The sequence below is a fragment of the Lineus longissimus genome, chromosome 6, assembly GCF_910592395.1.
Source record: "Lineus longissimus chromosome 6, tnLinLong1.2, whole genome shotgun sequence".
Taxonomy (NCBI): Eukaryota; Metazoa; Nemertea; class Pilidiophora; order Heteronemertea; family Lineidae; genus Lineus; species Lineus longissimus.
In genome coordinates this window covers 15,208,060-15,230,007 of record NC_088313.1, presented here as the reverse complement: position 1 = coordinate 15,230,007, position 21,948 = coordinate 15,208,060, and the positions used below count along the sequence as shown (strand labels likewise).

The window sequence follows — 21,948 nt, the reverse complement described above, 5'->3', positions numbered from 1 at the left end:
AAACAAACAACACATTGTTTGAACTTCTTGTTCTTTGTTTTTTCAAGGTTACATGCCTACAACTTGTACATCCTACCATTGTGTACTTTTTACTGGCGAATACAATGTTTGGGTTGGTGCCAGGAACTTGACAAGTTGATGGTTTTTGGGATGCGAATGTCATGTTGGAATTTAGGTTGATGAGGTCTGATGGGAAATTGATGGGGTCTTTGAGGAGAATGTGTGGTTGATGGTATGTACTAAACTTGGCCGGCTGTGTATACTCGGAGAAAATGAAAATGAACAATATGCCTATTGCTTTACTGTGAGGATGACCTCGACCAAGTTACTTTACTTGCATCTTATGACACCTCCCATGCCTGGAGAAGTCACTTGACTGAAGATCGCTTCCCCAAATCAGGGGACAATTCATCAGGGTACAATACTTATCTCATGGCGTATACAGCCTGTTCATATGATTCATACTGCTCAAGTTCTATTGAATGACCTTGACCTTCTATAGCAGTTGAATTGATCGCGATCCCGTAGCGTGTATAAATAATAGAAGGGGCTTCTTGAATTATGTATTGAACGGCTTGGTCGATAAAAGAGACGATCAATCACTTTAAGTTCTAATTGAAACGGCTGCAGCTGTGTGGCCGAGTCATATTCTAGGCATGTGGAATTTCCATCTGATACTACGCTGAACCAGGTTACACTGCATTTCGCATTCCGATCGTTTGATGTTTTTATTGCACTCAAAGGTCTATTCCCGTCAGTGTTTGTATAATACAGTATCCTTACTATCAACTGCAACCTCTGGGTTAGACTAGAGAGTGGATACCTGTCAGCCATCTTCCATTTTGTGGGAGAAGGACGACATCAGCAGTCAGAAGCTTTGCCGCTTTGGAAGGTAACCTCCCAATAACCCAGGGGTTGGAGTGTATTTTTCAAGGAATCACGACATCAGCAGTGAGAAGCTTTGCCGCTTTGGAAGGTAACCTCCCAATAACCCAGGGGTTGGAGTTTATTTTTCAAGGAGGATATTAGGTTTGTGCTTGATTGGGAGGAGTGTAGGACTGGTGTGTCTAGTGTGGTAGGCTATTTGTGTGTCAACACCAACAAAACTAAGATGAAGACTCGACTGTCTCTAGAGTCTTGTTTATAATATAAAGACGTTACATCAATTGAATTGTGTTCGTGTTTTGACACACACCCAAGTTAAATCAGTGCCACCAATACCTTTATATAGCCTGATGCCGTGATCTTGATATTTGTTGACTTCTGTAAAAAGATAGGTGCGTGACCTTTTCTGCAATGAATCCATTTGGCATCCTGATAAAACTAAAAGCTTGGCACACTATTTATTGTCATGATTCACAATTCCATCTTTGTTTGGCTTTCCAATGTCAATGTACTGCAATGACATTACTGCAGACTGATGGCAGTTAGTCAAATTGACAAAAGGTGGCAACACAATACAGTGATTCTCATGTTTTCCCATTTCACTCCAAAATATTTGAAATTTTTGTCACAAGTGGTGTGAAGGGCTTTCAGTATCCAGGTGGTAGACCTATTTGAGAGTAAGATTATGAATGTGTGTTGTTGTATGTACTTTCAACAAGGATTTAGGGACTGTATGTTGACAATGCCATAAGGGCTTGATATCTGATGAATGTGAACTATGACCATGACATGTTATGGAGGGAGAAAAAATGGTATGGGGGGGACGAATTGATGACAAAGGAATCTTTTGGATGTCTCATGAGAGGCTTAGTCATGTTTGGTGACTTGCTGCATGACACAAAAGACATTTCCTTCATCTCTCTCTTTAAGAAACTTGGAACAAAGAACATTGTGTTCTTTCAGTTAACTTTTTATTCAGCAATTTCTGAGAATTCCAGGTATTGCATGAGGTGACATGCCGTGATCTCCTATGACTGCAGGGTTCTCCAAGTCTAAGGAGCCGTCGTGTAATGTTTCGAATTCATTTTCATATGGTCGCTTGTTTATATCATTACAGGGAACGAAAGGAGCGAGAAAAGGCCCAGATGGAGCGCGAACAGAGAGAACGAGCTGAGAAAGAGAGAGCAGAACGCGCGGAGCGAGATCGGCAGGAACAGGCGCGGAAAGATCGAGAACGTGCTGAACGGGAGCAGAGAGAACGGATCGAGCGACAGCGGGTCCTGAACGAATCTGCCGCTGCTGCTGCAGCAGTGAATCAGCACTTTAAAGAATCTTTACGGCTTGCCAGCCAAAAGGTGGGTCGGAAGTCTTTCCTTGTGAAGAGCAGATTGAGGTGTTGGAGAACCCAGCCAACCTTGTACATTAATGTAACCCAATATTCAAAGTCTGATTATGAATATTCAAATTCTGATTATGAATGTGTTCCCTTCCGACAGTACAGATGATGTCAACCTAATTCTGCCATATGAAGAATGACCAATGAAATTACCATCCGTTCAATCTGATGTACTGGGAAGAGATCCAAAAGGTTTTCAGTCATACTACCTAACAGAAATCATGAGTTTCTGGTCAAATACGTATCCCATAGCAATAGTCGCATGTATGTAGTTCATCCTCTGACTTGTCTTGGGCTGACTAGCGCAAAATGTTTTATTGACAAAATCATAAGTTTCTCGCTTTCGTTGTTACAGATCAGTGGTATGTGGGGTCAGGGTGGTGGGCCATCGATAACGCACGGAGTCCCAGTCAAATGTGAACGGTCGTCGGCAGAACCACATCGGCCCCAACAGCAGCAGCCTACTTACTCCCATCCAGGCATGGAACAGTCCAGGGACCAAGCTGAGAGAAAGGTATGTTGAGATATATTCTAGTTGTGATGTTACCTGCGTTAAGCTTGGGTGCTGTAAGGACCACAGGATTCACTCTGTTGGTGATTACCTGGTTCAGAAATGTCGCACTCTTTGTTGTCTGCTCAAGAGTAGGGCAGATAATTAGTCACAGAACTGGCAGATATTGGAGCTGTCTTTAACCACAGTATACAAAGCAGTAGTCCCAATGATTCCTAAGGCTAAACTCAAAATGTCTTTGCAGGACCAAGAACGGCGGGAACGCGAGCGTGATCGTGAAAGTGACTGTGAGGACAGGAAACCAACGAAACAAGAATATCAGGAAGGATTCGCCAGTAAATTATTTGTTGAATCGCAGCAAGACTTGCTGATGAAGCAGACAGAAGAGAAGCGGAAACTCGCCATTCAGCAGGAACAGGTCCTGAAAAATATGCAGCTACATTACGAAACGCAACAAAAATTACTACAAGAGCATTTAAAAAGTTACGATCCGAAAGTGCAAGAGGCCATATTAAAAGGACATCCACTCCCTCCTGAGGCGCTGAAAGCGGTCAGCCAGAGTAGTTCTGGACATCCGTACTTCCGGAGTACGCCACAGGTTGGGTCAGTGCATCAGATAAAACAGGAACCGAACTTTAGTCTGTATGGCTACCAGCCGTTCCAGCATTCGTATATTTCGCAGGAGAAGCTTCAGATGCATGGGTTGGGTGGTGGCGATCGTATCAAGGAGGAAAAAGCCGATTCAATGAAACTTAGTCCGTCAAGTCGATCAACGGGAACGCCTGGCAGTATCAGTGATAAAAAATCAGGACTTACTTCCCCGCCTCCGTTGATAAAGGAACACATGAAAATTGGGAGTTCAGTTATTGTGGAGAATAAAATAAAAGACTCGAAACCTATCAATTATGATACGAAAACATGTGGTTCACAGTTATCTCCAAGACAGCAGCATTTTTTACCACCAGGACAAGACCGAGTGGGGCCCCCCAGCTCTCAGATCTCGCCCTACTGCCAGTCACCTCGTACCGTACAGTCTGATGCCAATATGCCATTGGATTACAAGAGAAGAGATGTAAAGGTCTCACGCCCCCAGAGTCCTTTACATGTCGCCTCTCCCCAGCAGTTATCAGCGGCGGTCATGCAGCCTATGGAATTAAAACATCCCGGTGCGAACACCAACGCTAAGCCCCCCACATCCATGTCATCTCTTACCAGCAATAGCCATGCGGCAACTACTTCAGTCACATCATCAGCCTCATACGGAATGCCAACGATAGCCCAGCCGCCTGTGTCACTCCCTGCCTCTACGACTGCCTATTCATACAGTCTCATTCAACAAGGACTTGTGCCTAACCCTCTTTACTCACAAACGTCATCCATGGGCAGCACAAACGGAAGTGACGCCACATCGAAAGCCATGTCAGTGCAAGAATCGCTTCGCGCAAAATACACATCGTCTGGGAGCCATCCTGGCACCCAGGTTCCAACGTCTACTGCCGTTGCAGGAGCACACAGCCAAAAGCGACGCTCTCATAAGGAAGGTACGTCGCGGAAGAAAACGAAAGTGTCTGAGAGCAACGCGCAGCCAACGTCCATGCCTATTCCAGTGACCACGCCACGTATTCCAACCAACACATCTCCCTACACCATCCCGACCACACATACAACGAGTGCATCCTCCATGCTGTTTTCACCGATGACCACCAGCAGTAACTGTGGTAGTAATGCTAGCACCAACACTACTAGCAGCATCAATATGACCAGTCGTGCTACAGGATTCATGGACAGTTTCAAATCATTCGTGGAAAATACTGTGCAGAATGCTTTCTTGGAGGAGCAGAAACTACAGAGTGTTCATCCGAAAAATAAACATAAGACTAGGACTGCACAATTGTCACCCACACCAGTTGCAACAACAAATAGTACGCCTATTCAGATGTCATACATGGCATCGTCGCCTCCTTTGATGACAACGTCACCGGAGATTGGACTAGGCCTACAGCTGGCGCAGCCAAGTCGGCCAAACAGTACGTCGGCAGGTTCGACGTCTTCTTTGATGGAAACAATAAATCGAGTGGCCAACGGACTTATAGACACTGATAGTGATACGTTAAGTGCTCCGAGCCCTCCGCCCCAAAAACTATCGTCAGAGAGTGCATTCTCTCCGCACAAAGCGGCGGCCAATCATCCTAAACTAAAAAAGGCCTGGTTACAGCGGCATTCTGACGAGGACAAAAGTAACGACACCAACTGTATAAAAACTGAACCAGGGACACCGCCATCTGACTCAAATTCCAAAGCGCAGGTGAAAGACTGTTATGTGAACTGTTCGTATATCTCGCCGACGAAGGAAGGGGAAGGGAAATCCCCTATCAGTGCGCTGGCGATCAGTAACGGGAATATCAAGGAGTTACGAATGGAAGATGATATGTCGACCAGCTCAGCGTCGGAAACAGAATCTCAGGTAAGTGCCCATGCAGTAAAGTTGTCAAGGAAAATGACGGAAAGTCCAGTTTCATGGTGAATTAAGTAGAACAGCCTCAGTGGTTTATAAAACAAGTTTTGAACTCATTTTATATCACGACCACCTTGCACTGGTTCTGTCAATAAGTCATGACTTTGCTCCTGGCAAAACCTCTGCTAATGCAAAATACATCCTTCACCAATATCTTTGTAATGATGACAATACATGCACCTACACCTTTGTTGTGATGATAACAATAGCGTCTGCTTCTTCTTACCTTCGGCTTTTTGAAGTTGCTCTTTGTTGTTTATTTAAAGATGAGTCAGCTATTTGTAAGCATGCTTTCTTACAATATGACAAAGAATCAAAGACTTTCTTCGATAAATCTTTGACGAGTTTGAGTTGAGCTCTTTTATGGGATAAACATGTTGGGGGCACGAATTGCACTTGGTGTGTTTTGAGCTTGTTTGAGAGGCTAATATTGCTGAAAAATGTCCAAACTACTTTAGGATTGTTTGAAGTTGGATGCATTTGTTGTTGGGTCTTTGGGACACATGCTGCCGATGGGACGAAATCACATCACTCGGTCAGATTTTGACCTGTGGCCTGCCTGATTGTACAGTTAGAATCCAAAACAATGACAAGCTACTATTTACTAATTGAAAGCCAAATGCTATTTTCAGGGTATTGATGGCCAATCTGTTAAGCGGCGGTTAAAAAGTAAAAGGCAGCGTCCAAATAGTGCTAATAAACGCCTCAAGGGTGAAAAAGACGGTGATAAAGCAAAATTGGTAAACAACAACCGGCGAACGAAGGAAGAACGCAGCCGGGAAAGTAGTCGGGAGAAAACGCCAAAACAAGAACCGAAAAGCGATGAAGAGAAAGAGAAAGAGAAAGAGAAAGAAAAAGAAAAAGAAAAAGAAAAGTCCACGGAAAAAGTCACCGAAAAGCCAGTGGAAAAGCCAGCAAAAAAGTCCAAGGAGCCGTCGTCAAAAACTATTGAAAGATTACAGCCGTCCAATCCTGAATCGGAGGGTTCAGAATGTAGCAACCAAAGTTCTCAGAGCAAACGGAGCCGAAGCAGACGTGCTAAGGAGGTATCGAAGGAGGCGCTTAAAGAACTCCCCAAACCTGCCAAGGATTCCAAGGACACTGCTGTGGCATCACCTGCCGCACTCTCACTCAGTAAATCCATTTGTAAGTGTCCAGTTTTGATGGAATTGTTTTAAGATTGTCCCCTTAAGAAGAGTTGAAATAATAGTGCAGATGACCTTGGGTCTTTTCCAAAACTTATCATCAGAACTAATGGCATGTTGGTTTAGAAAGTTATTTTTCTGCAAGCCAGTGTGTGTATTGTGATATGAATCTTGACGACTTTTGCGTCTTTCTTCAGCCATCGCTGCCGCAAACAAACCTCTGGTCAAGTTGACCATCGCCCAGTTGAAGAAGACCATGCAGCCCTTCCTCCAGAACGGACCATGTGCTGAAGTGACGCCCAAGTTGATGAAATGTCGCGAATGTAAGATGACGCCAAACCAGCGAAACAAGAAACTACCAAACATATTCTGCAGGTTTTATGCCTTCCGACGACTGCGGTACAGCCAGAAAGGTTTCCTGACGATCGCTGGGTTCTCGGCGCCAGAAGATGCAGAGGAGGACGACATTGCCTTGTGGATGCCAAACTATGAAGGTAAGCACAAACCAAGTGTTACTAAAGTCTAGTCTTTGTCAATTCTTGCTGAAACCTATCTATGTCCAATCGCAGACTTCGTTCAGGTGTAAGTTGTCAAACAAATGTTCAGTACTTGAGGCGGAAGACCTCACATGTTTCAACCCGTGAATAACTCACCCAGTCTCGCCAGTGGGATGTTTATTTTTTGGAATATGTTGCCAATTTTGCTATTTCATCATAAATCCTTGATAAATAGTTTCTGAAAATCTGTCGTAAATTTTCAACCTTCTGTTCTCTGTTGTCACGACTGTTCAGTTGATTTCTTGCACTGTCTTAATCTACTTTCATCTATCTAAGACTGATTCGGAATATAAAATTCAAGGTAGATTATTATACACATGGTTGTTTAACGCAATTCAACATGATCAATTTAGAAACACATTCGGTTGACGACACCAAGGTGACAAATATTCACGGCGTCCGGCTTAGCTTTGGCATTGATTTTGTCCTTGAATTGATCAATCGGTCTAAAATTGGTGAAGCTAGAATACATAACACCTTTCGAATTTTATATGTTCTGCTTGTCCACGATATGTTTGTCTTGTGTCTGTGTGTTACCTTAGATCAGCATGTTAGAAAAGAGGGGGTCTCAACCAATTCTCGATAAAAAACTTTTTGAAGATGACTTCTCGTTTTGATTTTCATACCAGAAACAACGAAAAGGCACAAAAAAAGTTTTAACTAATTGGGAAGTTTTTCCACTGTTGAGACCCCTACCACTGATGAGGGCATATGGACACATAATAACAAATGACCCCTTATTTCACAGGAGATTGGCATGGTTTTTCAGCTCTCAATCCGCCGTTGACACTCGAGGTGGCCAAGTACATCATCACGCACGTCGGCGACAAGTTCTGTGAATTGGTCGAGCAGGAAAAGGAAGCGCGGGAACAGGCGCTCGGCGAGAGTGACAATCGTAAGTTCAGTAATAGTAAGTTTTCTGCTAGTTCCAATAGAGTTCCAATGAATAGAGTTCGAATTGAGTTACTGCTCACAGGCGCTGGACTTAATACTGTTCAAACAAGTTTGTCTTCAACGTGCCTTTGAAGAGCCCTACACTGTCCAATTCCTTCAATCCAAAGTCAATGTCAATCCAATATTTGGAGGCAAATGCAGAGAAAACTGTCCAGAGGGAATATAGAGGTGCTAAGACGCCCAAGATCCTCAGCTAGGCTGTGCTGTGGGGTATATTTTTGGTTTGCAGTAAATAGGCCGATGAGAATTGATTGATGAATTATTAATTGTCCTCCTGTGTCTTTCAGTGCAAGTAGCGTGGAAGCGTGCCGTGCAGGGCGTGCGAGAGATGTGCGATGTCTGTGATACGACGTTGTTCAACATGCACTGGGTGTGTCACAAGTGTGGCTTTGTCGTCTGCCTCGATTGTTACCGGGTGAAGATGAGGAAGCCAGAGCTCTCTCCAGATGTTGAAGACAAGCAGACGGATGATGAGCATGCCTGGTTGACGTGCAGCTCTAATCGACAGCCCCACGAACCCAGCAAGTTGATGCTGACACAGATCATACCCAGTACTGGTGAGTAGAATTTTTGGACACAATTTGACGTAAATCATCTACAAAACCAATGCAGCTTCTCTGAAAGATGGAAAACAAACATTGCCTCATGAAAAGATAGGAATTGTTATCGTAAATCATGACCTCAAAATCTTTTCTATTTGCAGCGTTATGGGAGCTTGGTGAAATTATCCACAATGTGCGTGAGAAATGGTCGATCCACAGCAACTGTCCTTGTGGAAAAAGTAAAGATCCCCGAGTCACCCCCAAGAATGGAGTAAGCCAACAACTACTGATGGACGCAGTCACGAAGTGTATGTCGTCAGAATCCAAAGGGGATAAGCCAATCATGAACGGTGTCGGGGACGATCACAACCAGTCAAAACGTGCCAAGAAGAGTCGTGGGAACGGTTCGAATCATGAGATTTCGTTGTATAATGATAATCCTGAGACAGCATCACCCTTGAGTATTTTAGCGGACGTGGCATCTTTGGACTCTGACAAAGGGCCGAATAAACGGGCATTGACAAAAGTCATAGAAAAATTGATACCCGAGAATTCTCTTGATGGGAAAACGACGCCAGTTTTTGGTCAAAATGAAAATGAGACAGTTGCTTCCAAGCCCCAGGAGAATGATCCAGAAGGCAAAGGTCAACCCGGTTGTTCAACGTTACGAGAATTACTCACGAAGACTGGTATGAAAGTAAAAAATTCTGACAAGAAGTCCAAATCAAAGACAACAAGCAGTACGATTGATGACATCATTCAGTTAGTCGTCGAGACGAGTCTACCAAAGGATCAGCCTGTTGATGTCCGACTTCGACAACCGACAAAGTTGACGCATTACATCCCGAAGAATGGTCAGACGTGGAACGGTCCGTCGACACCAATCAAGATCCACACGCTGACTGAGACTAGTGTCCTGTACCCTGATGTGCCACATTCCTGGTTGTGTGATGGTCGTCTGCTTCGGCTGCATGATCCTCGCCACAGCGGTAACTTGGAGATCTTCCAGCAGCAGTGGAAACGTGGACAGGTAAATAAGTCTTTTCAGTCACAAAGTCTGTGATAAAGCTATCTTCACCTCTCGAGTGATCTTGGCAGTACTGGAGATTGGCAATAGATGATCAAATTCAAAAGATCTTAAGCTTCTGATTGAAATTTGCGGAACTGAAAAAACCATGTATAATTCTAGAATGCTTCACTGCACCCAGTTCATCATCTATATGGCTGTGCATTGGTAGGTTTACTCTGCTCATAAGACTTGTCTGGAGTGGAATCCCCCCAATACAGACATTGTCTGTTGCAAAATGTTTGTTCCAAGTTGTCTTCAAGTCAGATAAATTGTGTCATGTTGCCAAAACAAATGCGATACTAATCAAGCCATGTCTCTTTTACAGCCTGTGCTGGTATCTGGATGTGACAAGCACCTTGACTACAGCGTATGGAAACCTGAGGCGTTCTCCCGGGAATTTGGTCCAATCGAAAATGACCTTGTCAACTGCCACAACCATGTTGTCATAGTCGGACACCCCATGAAGGCGTTCTGGGATGGATTTGAACACATGCAGAGTGAGTAATACGAAAGTCCAATCAAGTTTTCTCAAAATCATCTTCGACAGTATATTTCTTTGGATACTTTTTATATTGGCGAGGAATGTATGTTTCCTGCTGGTTGGTGGAAGTGACACTTGGTCAGCTGTTAAATGTGGAATTATGGCTTATAAAATGAAATTAATTTCTGGCATGTGAAACATTTGAGCGCATGCCTGTGGACGCAGATTCATTGGACCAATGCCGACATAATGTTTCTCACAAGTGATAATGACTGTGTCCTCTTCCTTTTTCAGAACGTCTCACTGATGACAATGACGAACCCATGCTCCTGAAACTAAAGGATTGGCCTCCAACTGAAGATTTCAGCGATATTCTACCAACCCGATTCAAAAACTTGATGGAGTCGCTGCCGTTGCCCGAGTACACCCAGCGTTACGGGATACTCAACCTGGCATCCAGGCTACCTGATTTCTTCGTCAAACCTGACCTCGGACCCAAGATGTATAATGCCTATGGTAAGTATTTCTGAAATGGTAAAGCTGGAAGATTGGGTTCAGTGGTGGCTCTCCAAATCAGAGTAAAAATATGGGGATTTGTGTTTGACACTAAGAGTATGTCAACAAAACCTTTGTTCAATTGTAACCGGAGCATTTTCTCTGTACAGGTTCTGCAGCATTTCCCAAAGAGGGAACGACCAATCTTCACATCGATATCTCTGACGCCGTCAACCTGATGGTCTATGTTGGGGTTCCGAACGACGACCGTAAGGGTATCGACCATGAGGCAGCCGCCCTGAAGGCCATCGATGAGGCGGGATGCGACCTGATCACGAAGCGACGAGTGCGGGAGATCCACGAGAAACCAGGAGCGCTCTGGCATATCTTTGATGCGCGAGATGCTGACAAGATCAGGGATCTTCTGAATAAGGTGAGGCTGCGTCAAATCTCATGATGTAAAAATAGTTCTGAGGGAGTGTGGGAGCCTGGAGCACGTTCAAGACAAGCGGCAAGTGCCTGGTAAACAGTGACAATTGATGATGTAAATCCTGACAAGTATGAATACTGAAGTGAGCTTTAAGTTTTGAAGCACAACGTGACTCACCCAATTCGATCGCGATCTAATCTTTGGTGTGTCTTTCCTTTAGGTTGCCAAGGAGCAAGGCGAGACCATTGAACCCGACCATGATCCAATCCATGACCAGAGTTGGTACCTTGACAATGATCTTCGGGAGCGATTACATAAGGAGTACGGCGTACTGGGTTACCCTATTGTCCAATGCCTTGGTGATGCAGTGTTCCTTCCAGCTGGTGCTCCACATCAGGTTAGTACACCTTCAGTGTTAGTTTTTTCACAAACCTCGGCTTTCTTCTGTCTTTCTCTCCCCAGGCAGCTTCCAGAGAACTACAGCACTCAAATGAACGCGCGTTGTTGCAAACCCACTCTTTTTATAGTCAAGGAGAAATAAGGACTTCTTTCTGCAATCGTAGTTTTAAGACTTGTGTAGTAGATCGGAGTCTAAAACGTCTTTCATCTCTCTCTCCAGGTGAGGAACCTTCACAGCTGTATCAAGTGTGCTGAAGACTTCGTCTCGCCTGAACACCTACGCCATTGCTTTACGCTCACACACGAGTTCCGCCATCTTTCGGACACGCACACCAACCACGAGGACAAGCTTCAGGTGAAAAACATCATCTACCATGCCGTCAAAGATGCTGTGGCCATCTTGTCCGAGCACGACCCCAAGGATGCCGAGAAGCCATGCATCAAGGATGAGTGAAGCTGTCATGGTGGTCTGATACAGATCAGAGGATAGTAACTGAGAATGCGTGCTCACATCAGCTGCCTTAAAATGTGCAGCAGCCAACAGTCGGTACGAACTATCTGTACGGAGGACTTGTGCAAATGCAAATTGCTCATCTGAGTAATGAGGGACTTATCCGATCAAACAGACTTATCCAAATAAAAGGGACTTATCCAATCAAACGGACTTAGCCAAGAAAAGGGACTTATCCAATCAAAAGGACTTATCGAAGTTCACTGACTGTAACAAAGCGATTTTAACATGTAAACATCTGTGAGAATCGAGCATTTCTCTAAATGATTTGAGAATATCCGTAACGTAGAACTGGGATATACTGTCGGCCCAAAGTTCATCGCTATACATATCAATGGATTACACTTTGACAGATCCGGTGATTCTCTGCTAAAAACTCAAAAGTGTCCATTTTATGCTCTTATATGGTGTAAGGACTAGTGTTGCTAATAGATCTCGAATGTTTTCAAATGTGCTAACATAGGATGTGGACATATGATGGAAAGTTATGTAACATTTCACCATGAATGATAATCTGGCCAAAACTTGAGACAACAGGGATACTGTACTTGTCACCAAAACTTTGGAGAGATGAAATACGAACATATACTTTACAAATGTCAGAATGGATTACCTGATAAGATTCACATGAGGACTGAAATGAATGTATTGACTAGTCTTAGGAATGGAGCCTGGGAAATTTGCAGCCAATACATCTAAAAGAACTTTGATCCGAGAAACTGATCCCAAATTGAGTGTTATTTGATCATTGGATGTCATAGCATGATTTATGGACGTACCTTAGTGATGGTGTAAGATGTTACGGTGTTATACCCGATTGCATCTTGCTAAGATATGAGACTTGTGGAAGTGAAGAATATGGGCCAGCTTCGACTGGTAGTGCTATGTTTCTTGAGTATGCCTCTTTGAATGCAGAGGAATATTGGTTTATTCAGATAGAGAAGTGTATGTAGTGACTTGGAGCACAACTGCATGTTGATGGTAAAAGATTAGGTTACAATGTTGTCGTCAACACAGTCGTTATTTGAACATTTGAGAAGTGTACATGTGTACGCTTTCCATAGGTGAGAGCAATGATCATCAATCTCGAATTAGAATAGATCGTGATCATATATGAGTTTGATTTTGAGATCCAGGGCTTTTATGATTGGCACAATGATCTTGTAACGACTGTGTTGACTAGATGGGTAGATGATGTCCAGCGTTGACTGGATACGATAACAATTTGTGATACAAACGCAAAGCTTTATCCCGGATATATAACTAGTGCCATCAGAGATAAAAATGTAGAATTGTTGTTATATGAATGAAAACAGAGGAAAAGATATTATCGTATTGTTGATGTTGGATAGTAGAAAGAGTTTATGGTATCTGTTTCTATAGAGACTTGTCTATTCAACCTTGGGCACCGAGGTGGCCATTTGCAAAACTTTGATACCATGTATAGCAGGCCTTTGGATTAAAGGCCTGCTACTGTGTGAGAATGCTGATTTTTAACTTTTACTTGATTCGCAGATTTGCAAATGTTGCCATTGGTCCTTCAGGGGCTTTAACGATGTGCGGTGGTTTGTGGCATTGAAAAAACAGAATAGGACAGAATTTGAAATTTAGCAAATTATTTAGAACTAGATTCAGCTGAAATAATGGGATTTTGAAAATTTACGATTTTTTGTCATTTCTGTGCTAGAAATCGCCACAAGTTGTTAGACGTACGTATTCTGGTGATATCCTCTTTGCGATCCGTAGTAGCAGTAAAAATGTAGCTCGTAGATGGCTGGCGGTAGTTTATGTCATATTGTAAAGGTTTGCAAGCCCAACAAGGTGTATATTGTAAGTTGTAGGGAGCACTGTGCATAACCTGAACTTACACATAGAACTAGGTGGAGGGGAGCTCCGAGGCAGTAGTATATAGACCAATTCATGAGATGTCAATCGTAATAGAGAAGACCAATTTACAAGTTGTCAATCCGAATTCACAAGACCAATTCATGAGGTGTCAATCCTTACAGATCGATAGACCAATTCATGAGATGTAAGTCCTAATGGATTATGACCAATTCATTGGCTATAGACGAAGGAGTTTATTTTGGTTAACAATCCCAAGCCATTGTAAACCACCTACTCTAATTTTCATGCCTCTAAATTTCTAAAAACATAGAATATTTCACGATTTTTATTTCTGACAGATTACAAAACTCCTTTCAGTTTTTCCTATTTTTTTCAAATTAAGGAAATCAGAGAAATATTTTGTTGTTACTCCTTACAGGCTTTTGAGAGTCCTGATTTGTAACTGGAGCTGAATTTTTCTTTATCCCCTGAGTCATATTTTGGTCTCCCCAGTTTTGAAGTTATTCTTTTCCGGCAGTTTTTTTCTTTCTTTTTTTGTAACCACTGTTTGGTGAGTCACCTATGCGGAAGTGAAGACCCAAGTCATGTGGCTTTGTTTGTAAGGTTTAAATAAATGTTATGATATATGTAGAAAATTTTGCTCTATTTGAGGAATAATTTCGAATAGCTCAGGTCGTGAAAATAAATAATTTCTTTAATTGAGTTTAAAGTGATTTTTTTTCTCTGAATTGTGATAATTTGAAAGATGTGGTTAGTACAAAGTAGTGCATTTGGTTGAAGTAACATTGGATTGTAGACTGTTGGCTGGATTCTGGTAACCGTGATGGTGTGCGTCTGTCTGCCCGTGTTGTATCGGTAACTTGTTAAGTATGTACCATGAGTTGGCAGTTTAGAATGACATTTTTCTTTAAAAAAACCTGGTGACCTATTGACATTGATCCTGTCAGAAATTCACGCACACGTTTTTATATACAGTGACTTTAGGTGACATTTATTTAACAAATTGTCAAGTTAAAACTATCTGTTGCATTTAGTGACCTTCCTTCAAGGTCATCTCTACATGTCAAGGTCACCAGTCCAACCAGCAGGTGTAGAAATAGAAAAAGCCCTAAATTTCTATGGACAGATTGTCAGAGTATTTTACATCCGATAAAGTAGTTTTACATCTTTTTTTAACATAAAGATATGTATATACAAGACAGGCACAAAGAAGAGTTTGTGTGTAAAAGCGCGGGGGAGGGGGGGATCTTATCAACTGTACAAATGTAATTTTCTATGCTTTATTATCATTATTATTGTTCATAGTAATTATTCTCAGTGTTTTTAGAAGTGCATACATGTAGTGTGCTATGTAGACACATTGAGCTAGGTGGTTACTACTCTTGGCCACACGTTCAATGGTCACAGTGTGATTTTGTTCATAAAGCCTTACATTTTTATATCAATATTCAGTTTTGTAAGAAGAAGCTTTATCGAGTTTCAAATTGACTGAAAAAAGGTCGAAATGGTTTCAGTAACTAGTAAATCTGTGTTAATTGTGCAGATGTCTGGAGATATTTTGGTTTATTCGAGAGCAGCGATGAACTCAATTACGCAGTAAAAGCTCTGTAGTAAATTAGGGTTTTACCAGCAACGATCTCAAGGGGGGCCTGAGGTATTGCAGGTAGATTCCTGTCAAAATTTGTGCATTTAAGTATTTTGCTTCTGTCTATGTAAGCGTATCATTTTGATGAAGATGTCCAGGTCATACGCTAAAGCATCACTAAATCAGTCATTCACACGTATCACAGGTCATTTCATTTATTCATTCTTGGACGATTGAACAGACTTGACCCTTCAACAGCTATGAGCATCCTGGGGAGAATGTAGCGCAGATAAAAAAAAGACACAGTTTTCGTCGAACTGAAATCATCAGAGAATTGACCATATAGTCATTTTGACTCTGAAAAAGAAATTCTCACTTTCTGTTATGATTTCAAACTTGGTCACTTCAGGGGAAAACGACCAGGCTTGGAAAAATGCTGCTCTGTTGCTGAAGGGTTAAGAGTAAATTGCCTCCTGGGTTTATTCAGTAGTGTCCTGTATATAAAGGTATAGGAATATTTTTATATGAATTGTCAAGCATGTATGGATGTGGTCATCGAGTGGAAAAGCATGACTTGACTAGTCTTTTAGAAACCTCCTATCATTCTTAATAAAATCATGAAAGATTTATATACGCCTTGAATCAGTTTATTGTCGTCTCTTGAAGCTTGTTTCCTTCATACCTTCTCCCTTCCTCTTCTGGGCTGACAAAGTCAGCAGAGCTGGTAAAATAGCTATTCAAATGTAAGTTTGCAAACTGTGTTGTTAAAGCTCATGTTGTTAAATCTAAAGGTTTGAAGATCAATGACTGCACCTTTATTTAATCAAAGGGTACAAGAAAGGCCTCCTATATTTAACAACTGAGCCTGCCACGGTTTCTGATCCCATCAGACAATCATATGGAAGATGGCTTGTGGCTGTGCTGAACCTGTTTTGACAACTAAAGCAAGTCATTATTTCTATCAAAATTCGCTTGTTTGTTTTGATACTGGGCATGAAGACCAAACAATTACCAGGACCCACAGTGTAAAATTGGCTTGGGCGACAGTGGCGCTGTCTCGCGGCAGAAAATAGAACTGAAATCTTCGTCAATAACTTTCAGTTCCACATTCTACCGCTAGACAGCAGCACTGTCGCCTAAGCCACTCCATCCGTATTACATGTTTAACTTCATGTACCTATAAAATAATTAGGTATGAATAAAATTTCATTTCATTTCTCCTATGAAATTGAGCATGCCCTCAGACTTCTTTTTAGGCCTTTTGCATGAATAGATTTTTGGTATTGCCAATGACATAAGACACAGGGTGTGGCCAATTAGCTGTATTTTAACATACATACGAGTCTTGCAAATAACCTCGACAGATCTACCATTTTTATTCATGTCTTGGAGAAATATTTTAAAACTTTTGATGACCGTTGTAAAGATTGACTGAAACCTAGGCCTACCTCCTAGGCAAGACCACCAAGCAATTGCGGTAAGACTTCTTGACACTGTAACCTACCTCAGTGAACACCATCAGGACACCTCGTCAGTCCCAAGGGTGTCCTTGATGGAGCGGTTCTACTGTACTACTTTATTGTTGTTCCTCAATCCATTGATATACTTGCAACTCCAGAACAAAATAGGGCTAGGGAATCCAATACAGTCTGTTTCGACATCCTGATCCTCCATCTACTTCTGTGCTCCAAAGATGTGAAAAAGGAATGTACATGTACTTTTAAAGTACAATTGATAGGCAAAGATTCCACACAGAGGGGGTTAATTTTGAGGAAAAAAAGGTATATTCTTTCATAAGGCAGAAATTTTGCACAAAAAAATATTCCCACGGTGAAAGCCAAATGGGATGAGAGGGTTAATGGAAACCTTGTTCCTAGGAAAAGTTTTAAAATTTTTGATACATTACAACCGCAATTTTCATTTTTTGATCCTGGGTACAAGGTTGTTAATTAACCCTTGCAGCCTGTTTGGCCCAGACCTTGGGAATATTTTTTTTGTAAGAATTTTCATTGTTAGGGAGAGTATTTGACTTTGACAGACAACGGTTGAAGCCTGGCGTGGCCTACCTCTCTCAGACAAGATCGCAAGTGAGAACACAGTGTCAGCTGGTGTTCAATTTGGGTTGGCTGAAGACCTTCTGGTGTACCCTTTTATCTGTCTTCTCTTAAATTGACAGGGCAGGCAGGTCAGGGAAAACAAGAATGGTCTTGATTTTTAGTGTTGTTTCACAACAAATTGAACAATTTTTGCCTGGTGAACCTCCATGGCGTAGCTAATCCATCTGGCAAAGCACCACAAGTGCCATTAGTCTTTACCTTTAGGTTGCAAGTCAGCATTGGCTTTTGTACGATTGTTAAGTTCAGCTCCAGTAGTGAGGGCTACACTCACAGCTGGGCGAAGTCACCATCCCAAAACTAATCTCCATACAACTGATCAGTGTTGATCACAGGTTGTGACATTGTCTTTGCAATGCCACCAGAGCAATGTAAATTCTGGGCTGGGACGAACTTATCTACATATGATTGATCGGCATTGATCACAGGTTGTGACATTGTCCCCACCATGCCACCAGAGCAAGGAAAATTCTGGGCTGGATTATAGACTACCTGATTAATCAAGTCTCAATTCCAAGGTGCCCCCAACTTAAAAGTAGTTTATTTTGGAAGACACCTATGCATCAACAGCACAGGAGTGTAGCATCTTTTTCAGGTATAATAACATTGTAGATTCATAAAATGCAGCAGAGCACTGGCAGTCAAAGCATTTAACTGCTTATTATCTTATTTATGCTGCAGCTCCATTCCATAGTGTTTTTGCCTTACAATGAGAAAAAACAAATTAGCAGCACCTTATTTCAGTTTTTTTTCTCATAACTAAATTCACAAATAATAACAAGGCACAACATTTTTAATCACATACAGCGATAGAACTGCACAGTTGTGGGCCTGCTCATGGTAAAATAGAATCACAGAAACTATCCTCAAATGAGCAATTGAATGTGACATGTCACAAGCAACACTAATTTACAAAGGATGTGAAAAAGTTAACCGTTTGATGGAATGCCACAGGTAATCGCCCTCTGAACTGGTGACAATCGGTCATATAGTGATAGTGTATCACTGCGCTATCTCATTGCTTGAATTGGCAGATTTCAATTGAGAATTTACAAATTTGAGCAATATCATGCCTTTTAAAAACAATTTTGATTGCACTATTTGTGCAAGGCTACATGATAGGGCAGGAATGACAAACAAGTGTGACTGTACGGAGTGTATGAAGTGCAGACTCAATGTACACTGTACCCGCCGTATTGTATAGACGGCGTAACAAAAGTATGATAAAAAATCTTTGCATGGTAGACTGTTAACAATAGCGCTATCCAGCCGGCGATGTCTTACAATGCCATAAACGGTTACAAAATAAATTTATTTTTTATCAAGTAGGGTACCTGTAGGCTTAGGATTCCTAAAGATAATAATTATATTCATTCAAGCCTATACTTTTTCTTTGGCTCGTGGCTCTCCTGGCAGCACTTATTGGCTCTTTAACCGAGTCTTGGCTCTTGGCTTTCAGATTAGAGTGTCCCTTGGATATTCCATTGTACAATCTTAACTCTAATAACCAGATTTACAACTTTTCAAATCACATACTACAGAGCACAAACTAGACAGTTATAGGCCAAAATGGGCCTGCTCCTGGTAAAGCAGAATCACAGAAACTATCCTCAAATGAGCCATTGAATGTGACATGTAACAAGCAACACTAATTTACAAAGGATGTGAAAGAGTAAACCGTTTGACGGAATTCCACATAACTATCAGGTAATCGCCCTCTGTACTGGTGATAATCAGACTGGCCTGAATTTCTCATTATTGACCACTCCTCAATGGAAATGAATCCAACAAAAAATGGGGTCATTGTATACAGTGGTACTGTATTACCCTGATGAGAAGCACTTTACTGATGTCCCCCACTCTCAACTAAGATATTTGTGCGTGTACCGGTTTGACTACGGGCTGAAGTTGACGATGTACTCCTGACGGAGCCATTGGGTGCTTCGCCCGCTCATTGACCGAGGCATGGTGACCTGGAGAGAGTGACCGGATTAGCACTAGCTGGTCGAAGGACACTTCACAGGGCGTCAATTCGCAACTTCTCATCATTTTTAAGGCACGACCTATTCACGTGGACCAAGTTTTACTCGTCAACCTACTCCTTACGTAGCGTGGGGTACCAACCCACCGCAGATTCAGGAGTGTGCAATGGTTTCAGAATATCCTACACCCAATTGTGCTGCCCATTCGCAATAGATTTAACCACCGTCATGCGCCCTTGACATCGCCATCTCTCAGACGGTAACAAGAAATGGTGCAATCTGGCTGCAAATTTTTCCCAGAGGGGCGAGATAATGATTATTTCAGACCGATCAGAGTGTCACAAGTTCAGAGCGAAATCACCTGACAGTTATATGGAGTTGCACCAAAATGCAGACTCTTCAGTTCATTTGTAAATAGGCATCGATTATTTTTGTTACATTCAATGGACCCAGTCCTACAATCCCTGGAAGAGCCAAGTCTGCACATAATTACTACACTATTGCTTCAAAGCAAGAAATGAATCTGCACATATTTACTGGTATGCAGATATGCCAGCAAGGCATCAAAACCTTCGTAAGCCCTTAATGAGCAACTAATTTATAAAATTACAAACAGGATTTATCTTACAACTGTACTGCTCCAAAGAAAGAGCCAAGTCTGCACATAACTACTGGTATGCAGATATGTCTGCGAGGCAGACAAGACCTGAACACTGCCACTGCTTCACAAGTGTAGCGCTGATATTGCTTCAAAGCAAAACTTAAGTCTGCATATAATTACTAGTGTGCAGATTTGCCCGCGAGGCAGAAAAGACCTGAAGACAGCAACTGCTTTAGGAGTGTAGCAACGATATTACTTCTAAGCAATGAAATGGCCAGGGCCATTGTTCTCACCTCATGGTCACTATATACAACCTAAGCTACATTGGCTTCAATACCAAGACGTTGTTGGTTCCTTGCTTCAGAAGGACCTTCACTGCTGATTCACATCTGTGTCTGTATACTTGAACATGAAGACTAACTCTTAAAACTAACTAACAAGAAATGTAATTACAGTCTTTCTCTGCATCCAGGATGAAATGTTTTCCAGGCTACCTTGGGAGTTAGCCATAAGTCCTGAGGAATTTAGGTATAACTTCTAAACCTTTAGGCCTACAAAACATTCTCAGCTGAAAAGGTAAATCTTCAGGTATTTTCAGTGCCAGTCCTTCCTGATATTCTCCATGTTCACAATGTCCTGCATGTTCTGTATCATCAGAGGATGTAACTGGTGAACCAAAGCTGAAATAATGATAAGGACTGAATGCAAGTAAAAGAAAAAGATGTCAACGATCAGCACAGTTTTCTGTCGAGTGATTTCAATGATCTCACTCATTTAACTGTGGTGTTTCATACGGCCATGTTTGACCTACGCAGGTACAAGCGAAGTGGTCTCAACGCGATTGATGATTGAGCCTCTCTCGATCAGGGACAGTGACTTTGATCCAAAATAGCCGGTCTTGTTGTCAAATACGCTCTTCTAATCACTCTTAAACTTTCAATCAACGAGAGCCATGAAAACTTGACAATAAAATGATTGTGGACATTGCAATATATGACGGAATAATGTCATCAAATATTTAGGTCCTTGGCAAGGTCAGGAAATGCTGTCACACCATCCTTGAATTCTGCTGCTTTCCATTTATCCACTGTGGATACCCTTAAAAGATGATAAGAGGTCTTTTCCAGTCAGAATGGAAGGGGCCCTATCGTGTTCAGCCGATCCAAATGAAATGCATACCTCTTGGAAGACAAAGACAACTTGCAACCCTTGGTTGATGTGACCCTTGTCCATTACCCAGCTTGAGAGTCACATGGCATTGTACCAGCTTCAATTACCAGTGGTTTTCACATTGAGGTGCTGAAAATCAGACAATAGTTCTTTTGATTTTGATGACTTCTTCTACAAAGACAGAGTTTTTAGAAACAGCTCCATGAAAGGCCTCTGGCTGTTGAAGAGGTGGTTGTCAAATGCACAAGGACATCGTACTATGATGGTAGTTCACTCTGGAACCTTATCTGCCAGGAACTTGCCAGCACTACAGGCTAACAACAATTTAGAATAAAAAATTTTCTATTAAAGGAACACAACAGGACAGCACTTGACCAGTGTTATGACTAAAATCCTGTTATAAACTTTTTGACTTATTATTCTCGTCATTCTTGACATGCTTACTTTCTGACCAGTTATCTGGCAGACAGGCTACTGTTTAATCTATCATGCACAGATCCACATTGCACACCAACCTTGTATTCTAAGATTGCTTGTCCTTGCAACGACATTGTAGATTCTTTCATCATTTTCTCCAGGCCGATCTTGCTGCGGTCAGCTGATCACAGTGAAATCTCGTTGGTGGTGTTGGAGTTGCAACCCTCAGCATGTGGACTGATCTCGGCTTGATTACCAGGAGGACGATGGTGCGGTAGCTGTTCTCTTTTCCAGTCTGTGCCATCAGATGGCGGAGCTGGAAAGGACCAGTTTTCATTTTT

The 21,948-nt window shown here is 42.0% G+C and overlaps 1 protein-coding gene and 1 long non-coding RNA gene across 5 annotated transcripts in view; one reads left to right on the top strand and one right to left on the bottom strand.

Annotated features, from left to right (window-relative positions):
- The window catches only part of LOC135490037 (probable JmjC domain-containing histone demethylation protein 2C), a 96,479-nt gene extending 80,527 nt beyond the window's left edge, over positions 1-15,952 (top strand). The window contains exons 9-21 of one of the 4 annotated variants that reach the window (XM_064775689.1): positions 2,003-2,240; positions 2,637-2,795; positions 3,037-5,256; positions 5,940-6,453; positions 6,650-6,946; positions 7,779-7,904; positions 8,251-8,520; positions 8,667-9,535; positions 9,900-10,071; positions 10,350-10,571; positions 10,721-10,983; positions 11,201-11,377; positions 11,600-15,952. In XM_064775689.1, coding sequence (XP_064631759.1) covers positions 2,003-2,240; positions 2,637-2,795; positions 3,037-5,256; positions 5,940-6,453; positions 6,650-6,946; positions 7,779-7,904; positions 8,251-8,520; positions 8,667-9,535; positions 9,900-10,071; positions 10,350-10,571; positions 10,721-10,983; positions 11,201-11,377; positions 11,600-11,833 — 5,761 coding nt within the window. In that variant the 3' untranslated portion in view covers positions 11,834-15,952. Of the gene's footprint in view, positions 1-2,002; positions 2,241-2,636; positions 2,796-3,036; positions 5,257-5,939; positions 6,454-6,649; positions 6,947-7,757; positions 7,920-8,250; positions 8,521-8,666; positions 9,536-9,899; positions 10,072-10,349; positions 10,572-10,720; positions 10,984-11,200; positions 11,378-11,599 lie in introns of all 4 variants that reach the window. The other 3 variants (XM_064775687.1, XM_064775686.1, XM_064775685.1) reach the window with 3 other exon arrangements.
- Positions 15,953-19,820: 3,868 nt separating this feature from the next.
- On the bottom strand, positions 19,821-21,943 carry LOC135489510 (uncharacterized). Its single transcript, XR_010447171.1, has 3 exons — positions 21,706-21,943; positions 21,200-21,319; positions 19,821-20,700 (listed from the first exon to the last, which is right to left on the bottom strand). It is a non-coding gene; the product is annotated as an uncharacterized LOC135489510 (long non-coding RNA).
- Positions 21,944-21,948: the final 5 nt, after the last annotated feature.